Source organism: Girardinichthys multiradiatus, chromosome 8 (assembly GCF_021462225.1).
Source record: "Girardinichthys multiradiatus isolate DD_20200921_A chromosome 8, DD_fGirMul_XY1, whole genome shotgun sequence".
NCBI classification, from domain to species: domain Eukaryota; kingdom Metazoa; phylum Chordata; class Actinopteri; order Cyprinodontiformes; family Goodeidae; genus Girardinichthys; species Girardinichthys multiradiatus.
In genome coordinates this window covers 32,077,071-32,085,857 of record NC_061801.1, presented here as the reverse complement: position 1 = coordinate 32,085,857, position 8,787 = coordinate 32,077,071, and the positions used below count along the sequence as shown (strand labels likewise).

The 8,787-nt window shown below is 36.3% G+C and overlaps 1 protein-coding gene across 1 annotated transcript in view; it reads right to left on the bottom strand.

The window, feature by feature from the left end:
* Positions 1 to 2,194: 2,194 nt before the first annotated feature.
* LOC124872946 (ephrin type-A receptor 5) overlaps positions 2,195 to 8,787 on the bottom strand; it is a 99,626-nt gene continuing 93,033 nt past the window's right edge. Inside the window, exons 17-19 of the mRNA XM_047373389.1 lie at positions 8,483 to 8,676; positions 7,164 to 7,328; positions 2,195 to 6,994 (exon numbers count right to left, since the gene is read on the bottom strand). Of these exons, the coding sequence (XP_047229345.1) occupies positions 6,883 to 6,994; positions 7,164 to 7,328; positions 8,483 to 8,676 (471 nt within the window). The 3' untranslated portion in view covers positions 2,195 to 6,882. The remainder of the gene's footprint in view (positions 6,995 to 7,163; positions 7,329 to 8,482; positions 8,677 to 8,787) is intronic.

The following is an 8,787-nucleotide window of genomic DNA, read 5'->3' as shown; positions in this document are numbered from 1 at the left end:
TCCTCAAGCCGCTGATACAGAGGTTTTGGTAATAGCCATGCTGATTGTGTGATGGCTAATTTCACACTTTCTGACACATTTTGTGTCTGGGTGTAACAATAACCTTAAACCACACAGGCAGTGGATTCCCCCAGTGATCACCTTGGTTTGATTTGACATATCACACACATACATAGATTTGCACGTGTAAACAACAATGGAGGGCTGCTATTTGCATATAAACTGCTGTGATACTGGTTGGGCTTGAAAGTCACCTTCACACATATATCAAGGTGACTGCAAAAATCAAAGATTCATAAAGTCAGAGTTAAATTACTGAAAATAAATTAAATGTGCCAGCACAGATTAAAACAAAAACATTCTGTACAAGGGTTACAGAATGTAGATAATCACTTACAGTTTTGTAGATAAAAAAATCTAAATCCTTTTCAATAAGGATAAGCTTTTTATTAAATGTTGAAGCCCACAAAATCAGCCATTGTCAAATATTTATTGTTGCCACAGCCATCACATTGTCAGCTGTTACATCCAAAAGAGATAACATTTCCAGATGATTGTTGCTGACATTGGCAGTTATTTTCCCTGCATACAGCAGACATTACCAGGAATTGCATCATCAGATTTAAAAACACACTGCATTTTACAGAACTCCTTAACTCATTATCACTCTGACCCAACAATAAACTGTCTGTTCCCTGGTTTCTATGTGCTGGACTACTGCCAAAGTGCCGGCTACATTAATGACAAAAAGAAATAAAAGAAAGAAAGCATCAAGTATAATACAATAAATTGGCCGGAGTTTATTTTTTTCTAAATCAAAAACTTTATATTCATTTATTCATTATTGGCCATCCCTCTGCTACCCAGTTTTTCTATAAACAGAGGAAGAAAAAAAATGGAAGTAGCTCCCTTGTTATCCTGACAGATGGTGTCTAAATCAACAAACCATGTCTAATTGTACGACTTGGAAATGTTTTTAGTTGCCTTTTCTTCAAGCACTTTGGGTTTAGTAATCTTACACCTGCTTCAATACCCTTCTCTTCTCTGGGATTGTTTCATTAAGAGTGATGCTATTCAGTACATACTTGCAGAGCAATTGCAACCAGTGACTTCTGTTGTCATCAACATTACTTTAAAACACTAAATATGGTAAAGATCTTCAACTCAGTCTCATAGAAAATGAACAAGCAACTTTTGGTTGTCCACTTGCTGAGCAGTGTAAAAACTAGAGGTTCACAGAGAAACTGTTTGGTGACTGTAATTGAATGACATTCAGCTTGATCGGCCGAATCAAGTTTGGAAACTCAAAATCTGAGCTTTTTTTCAATCAGAGATTGCATGATACTCCGCACTCTCATCAAGGTAAGAAAACCTAATTTTAGTAACTTTCATTATCAGTGAGTTGTTTAAATGAAGTCATGTGAAGTGCAGAGACAGGTATGTCAAGACATGAATATCCACACAAGAACTGCAGGATTTGTAAAGCTAGCCACGTTAAGCACTAATAAGATGCTTTGTTTTAAAATGTTAGTCGTTTCCAGCATATAAAATGTGATGTCAGCTCTGCACCTAAAGTGATTAGTGACTACTCAAACTAGAAAAAAAAAACTATTTCCAATGCTTATGTCTTTTTTATTACAGTTCTTCAATGGAAATATGAATTGACTTAAATCATCAACAGCAGGTCAGATCTTTATTAAGTTCATATGCAGTTCATTCCTAAAAAACATGTAAAATGCCCCTTTGTTGAGTGCAGAATCCAAGGCTTAGACTCAGAAAACAACTTCATTGTCATTAGCCAACCGTAGTGTACAGAACATTTGTACTGACAAATTGCTGTTTCGTCGGAATACGTGCGCCGCCCTTTCATTGAAACACTGCTTGGATGGTGAGCCATGTAGTCTATATAAAATTGCCATGGCATGCATCTAATCGGGCTATATAGAAAGCATTTCCCTTTAAAACATGTGGTAGACCCCTCAACTCCCATTTGAAGGTGTACTATTAGTTTAGCTAGAATGTATTGAAAATGGATTTATCTTTGTCAAAAAGATAAATCATGACGGTGAATGCTTACAATCAAGTCCCAGCTATGGTGATTTTATGCTCATTAGAATAAGCAATAATTAATTAAACACCCACTTACAAGCAACGGCAGTGCATCTTCAGACATATATGGTTACATTACATAAGGTTCATTTTCTTCCAAGTTTTATTGCAAAAATATAGAATTTGATAGGACACTACAAAAACATCAACACAAACATAATACACAATACAATTGTCAAGACAAACCAATAGCACATCAACAGCAAAGTATTTTTTACTGTGCTTTCAATGAATCACAACAGTTATTCAGTTGTTCAAAACCATAATGCGTGAGTTACTCATAATATAATCGATGATCTGTGATATCATGAGCACATACCTGTTTTTGTACACTTTGAAAGAAAGCTGCACATTTTCCCCCAATGACCACACAGAACGTACCCATGTTCCACTTCCTGAGAACAATACATGAAGTGGGTGGGTCTGTTTCTTTAGCCCACACTATTTTTTTTTACCACATTCTTTCCTTACATGGTACAAACTACTTAGCCACCCACCTCATTAGTCGTTGCCATGATAAAGTTGGTCACTAAAAAATACCAATCCAGTTCCAGTATATTTCAAACATCCTGCCTAGCAGAAGCACGTCTTACACAGCATTTAACTTGATTTACTATCCTAATATAAAGATTTAGCAGAAAGAAATTTCATTTTAAACGGGACCGCCCGGCAAGGAATTCAAATGCAGCCATTAAAACAGAAAGAATGCTTTTACTGGTACTACAATAACCCTGTTCCCTGATGTAACCTCACTCCTTTATTTTGGAGGTTTGTGGACACTGTTTTCTTCACGATGTTCAAGTATTAAAACTAGTCAGATGTTAGTGCAATCTTATTGTGGTTATATCCCCATGTCTCTGTGTATCCAGATGTATTTTTCCTGATATTAGTCATAATTATTGCTTCTGCACATTTACCATAATCTAGTTGCACCTCACATTTAACCTTCTTTCAGGCACTCCACCAATCCCATATTTGTATAATTAGAAGAGCTTCCTATTCCTATGGAAATGAAATCATAGACTTTATATTTGGGAATTTTCAGGTTCCAAATTTAGGTTTGATACATTTATGGTAAATAATTACCTATTGCAAACCTACAAGGTCAGTTAAATCATACTGAATTTAACCCTTACTCAGAAGCAATTCCTGGATTTGTGTCTTTTTTTGTCTTCCAGCAGCTATAGAACTACAATATTTCAATTGCAGAGAGAAATTACTAACAAACTTATTTGCAGATCAACACCCATCATCCTAACAGCGCAGCTCTATATGCCCATTTAAAACTTTTTTCAGCTTTGCCTGTGACATTGCGGCAATAATTCAAAAATGTTGGAGACAAAATGCCTGGAAGAAGTTTGCTGACATCAGGAACTTGAGGTAATGATCTTTTATAAAAAGTCATTACCCACATACAGTCTAAACAGGTTTTTGGAAAACCCTGTGCTTGTATCATGAAGGTGTGATATGCTATACACAAAAAAATGGTGCTCTATATATCAACAGTTCCATAGCTTTAATTTCTTTAAAAAATATTACCAACTCTTTGTGCTTAGCTGTCAACTTGTATGTCCAGGAAGCATTGACAGTATGAAGTGATATAATAATCATCAGGAAATAGATTACAAAGTAAATAATCAAGAAAACAACTAAAAGGTAAGTCACCTATAGACTTTGTATTCAAAGAAAAAGACAAATTTCTCATAAAGTGCAAATTAAATTAGTTCCAACATACACATTGTCTGACATTCTTCTTATTACCTGTAGACATTGTTGGCAAAGAATGAATATTTTACAGAGTTGGGGCACAAATAGGACATAGTAGTTTGACATGAGAGGAAACAACAGTGCTTTGAAGATGCGAGGCACTTATAAGGCTGTATTACTCATCAATTGTTCATGCACCACGCGTGGAATTTTAAGTTGAAAATTAAGCCGGAAAGAGTGGTTGTACAACATCTGAAAAGATTACATTTTGATTTAAGATATTCAACACTCCTGTTTGTAGATGCATTATAGTAAACAAATCTGCATAGCCACTGTAGTCTACGAGTGTGCGTTTACTGCATTTCTTGTATTTTCTCAAAATAAAAAGATTTAACTGCTGTTATAAAAAAAGAAAGAAATTGTTTAATTTGAAAGATTCCAATAAATTAAAACTATATTGAAAGACATTAAATTTACAAGACAAAAGCTACACATCTGATAAGCAGACTAAAGAGACTATGCAGATGCTTCATGTAATTAAACGTTTACTTGGACCATTTTTACCAACTCTTGCAGAACTTCAAATGTGAAACAACCCCTCTTACATTCAATCAACAGACTTTTACAGCAGTAAGTCCTCAATTTACCACTATCAACACTTGACTCGTGTTGATCTGTGAGCAAGGGTTTAAGTGTTCAAAAGCTAAACATGCTCCACCCCTTTAAAACCTTACATTCTAGCTGTGTGCTTTCATATGGTCAAGTAAAAGCACCTCTAAACAGAAATATCTCATTTTGCCTAACTTTATACCAACGCTTTACAGTAAAAGGACAAGGAAATATAGAATTAAGTCACCTGCAAACATAGATATAGTGAGAATACTTTTTGCTGATGTGGACACTGTAGTCAAAGGGGTCAAGTTTTAGTAATAACTCACACTGAAATTATTCCATACTGACAAGAAGTAAAGCACAGGCTTGACTAATTACTGACATCATTTACTTTTAAACCAGACAACAGAAGAAAAATCCATCAGTCCATGTGTAAACCTATTACGTGCTTGCAGAAGCAAAAGTATAGGCGTTGTAAAAAAATTCATCTGCCTTCTATTGGAACTTTAAATAAAACAACCACCTACAACAAAAATGAATCAATTTGCTTTTTCTGCACATCATTTTTGAAACCCCCGGTAGGACATAAGTGTGCTGTTAGCCCCCACCCAGAAATGCAGCTTCATAGTATCTATCATCGTTTACCTGCTCTGACATGTGGAATCAATGTCAAGCTGTCCACATGATGGCAGAAAAAAGAACAATGATCCCTGCTTTAAAGGTATAATACATTATTTACATGAAAGACATGTAGGCGGAGCTGCTCAGTAGTCCACAAAAAAGCACAATAACAAAACAAACTGTCCACAATTTTTTGAAACAAGTACAAATACGTAAATGATTATCAAGTTCATCAATACTGCCTTCTGTTTTTGTTGTTTTTTTTGTTTGAGTTTTTTACAGCAGCCCTGTCAGAGTGAGGTTTACTGCGGTGTGGCACACAAGCGTGGAAAAGATACTCTGCTGCGTGGTGAACTGAAGAGATAACTGAGTATTTTCTGTGGTACCTGAAGGTTACTGTTTCTAAGTGAAGGCTTGGTAAAGACCACTAAATGCACTCTTGACTAGTGAAGGCTGCATGGGGATCTTGTAAAGGTTTCACACCAATAAAGATCCCATTAGATTCATTAGACTCCTTTGTGAACAAGTCACACAGATTATGACAGGCAGTTCAAACACAAAATATTAATTATTTCAGTGAGCATTTTCAGAACTTTCCATGAAACTCCTAAAAGGAATAAGTTACTCCACATATTACCAGGAATGAGATTTCTCTCTGTTTCTTCAGAGTACTTCTGAGCAAACAATGAGCAACAGTTCTTGTTTGCCTGTGAAAAATTCTAATATGGTTTGAAGATATGCAAATTATGTATGCTGTTATGGCTAGAGCTTGCAAAAAAACGCTGTATCTGAGTAACAATTTCATTAAAACATGCAGCTGTGAATTAGCTGATTTTCAAAGTAAACCAATTAAAGATTACAGTTATTGGCTGGATATTGATAAATACTTGATTTGTAAAGGAAACTATAAGTCTTCAAAGACTTTTAGGCTTGTTAGCCAAATGTTTTACAATCTCTGACCAGAAAGGTTACTGCCACATTCTTTCAGTGTTTTACATTCAGGCAAAAGAACATTTCTAGTAGAGTATCCACATGCCCAAAGAAGGCTCATTTGTTGCCTATGTAATTGTCTTACTTTGACTTTATCATAAAGTTTCTCATCTTTAATCCATCGCTTTTTCTTTTGCTGATTTGTCAAAGATTCATACAGCAAAACTCTTTTGTAGCATTAAGACCTTTCAGATACAGAAAAACAACCAAGATTGTTATGCTAAACCAACAGCTCACACTCATAATAATTATGCTCTTAGTCTATTGATTTTGCCCTGCCTGAGATTTTCTTTTCAATTCAGTGACTTGTAAAAGGTAGTGTACGTCCAAAGCTATGGCTAGTGAATGCGTTCTGTTCAGACCAGGTCTGAACAGAACCTGAGACAGATTAAAAAGTTCCATTTTGAGCCCACTTTATGAAAACTTTCAATGTGGTACAGCCAAAAAATGGCCAAATCTTTGTTTCTAGTTTGATCTGAGAGAATCCAAACAGTAGCAATCCGGAGAATCCAGAATATTGGTGAAAAGTCAAATGAAAAACATCCTTTACACGCAGCTTCGTTTGCCTCCTTCAGTCCTTCGCATAGCACCATTCAGTCCAGTTCAGTTCAGTTTGGTTTTAGCTCTGCACTGTAATATATCTTCACGAGCTCCACACACAAAACTCACCAAAACGGGGATCATCAAGTGTAGATCCATAGAACTTAGGATTTCCTTGTCTCGAGAAAGTGCTAAGCCGTTCTAGGTCCAACAGTTTTTTGATTACATGCTAGGTCCATATATTAGTTTTAACTCATGTGCCCATATGGATGTCTGATGTGTGTGCATGCCTGGACATATGCATCAGATGTTTACAGTAGAGTTGGTGCTGTTCATTAGGACTCTCATCTCCTGAATACTTGTGATAATTTTCTTCTGATGTCCAGCAAGGTTCACTCCTACTCTTCGAAGATCCCTGCGAAACAGCAAACAAATGATGGATTGATTACCACATGATCTGATGACAACAAAAACATTAAAAACACGAGTCCTCATATTTTTATAAACATTTATAATATAATACCCCCCCCCAAAAAAACAAAAACAAAACATCACAGTTCCTTCAAATATGCAAGTGGTCTTACTCTGATGTCATTTGAGCAACTGTTTCAAGCGAAGAGTAGCCTCCCTCCATGAAGAGCTCAGTGTACCGACCCATCTTGATGGAGTCGAGCCATTCTCCGACAGTCTTGCCTCGATTGATGCAGTCTCCCTCTATACTGGCATGCTCCACTAACAAGTTGGAAACCCTAGTACATAGATGGAGATCAGAAAAAACAATTTAAGAAACATTTTAATCTGTTACAAACAACATTTCTGCACAGAATCAGTGCACGACCTACTCGTCACCCTATGGTGCAAAATAGATCGCAGCCAAGCAAAGAGGAATTCTTCATATAAATCATTTTAAACACCATGTGGTTCAAGTACACAAAAGGATGTGTTTTATACCATTATTAAAAATGATGTAACCTGGACGCACACATAGATTTTATAGGCCATAGCTTAGCTCATCAGACCCGACAGTTACCTGTGAGGTGTTACAGATAATGCAAGCTATGCACCATCACACAAAGCTGCAAATGCTTTTCCCCTTAAAAGTCTTTGTCATTCAGCTCACTCTTGGTGCTGACAAATAGAGCTCCCCATGCTATCAAATGAGACATTCACAGTAGGTAACAACATTTTCCATGCTACAGCAAGAACGGGAGGCTGGTGTGGAAAAAGGTCTGGGCTTATTGGCAGCCCTTAATTCTTGACAACTGTCACATGTAATTTTATATTAGATACGGCACTAATTTATTAAGCATGCTCCAATTTGATTGCATGTAAAACTCCACTTTAGATTGTTGCAAAGAAAAAGTGTTTGCGTGGCCCTCATAAGCAACTTTATGCCATTATACAGAGATGCATTATACATAGATAGTGGGAAAGACTTCTATAAGGTTTTTATATAGAGGGATTGCTGCAAAGTCAACGCCAGTGACTGTCCACTGTCTCTACATGCTCATCCAGGAGGAGGGAATGCTGCAAGTCACTGACTGGATGCAATCTGCTGGGTTTCCTTAGATAGAAAAACTTTTTATCCAATTTGAATAAAAAGCTAACTATGACTGCACTGTTCAATGGTTAGGATTAATTGGAATGTATGAACCTGACTGTTGTGAAGTGCCTTGAGACAACATGTGTTGTGAATTGGCGATATATAAATAAAACTGAATTGAATTGAAAAATTATATAAGTACATGAATATCAACGCTGATTACATTAATTTCTTAATTAAATTAGATAAAATTTTTATTATTAAATTATTTTAAATTAAATTAAATTATCAGATTTGGTTATAAACTAATTTGTGGTTGTGAGAGAAATCTTTCAGAGTTGTCTTCTTGTCCTGCCATACCTGTGTGAGGAGTTGACCAACTTTTTTAATGAACTGGGGTTGCGAATAAACTTGTCAAGTAGACAAACGATCTCATCAAACTTAGGTCGACTGCTGCGTTCCCGCTGCCAGCAGTCCATCATCAGGTGGTACAGGGCCTCGGGGCAGTCCATTGGGCCAGGCAACCTGTAGCTCTCTTCTACTGCTTTTATAACCTGCCGGCAAATCCAAGAGACAGAGAGACACATACAAATAGCATTAAGGATGTTCTTATCAGGATTTAGTGTCACTGATACCAATCTGAGCCATTAAAGATTAATTAATTT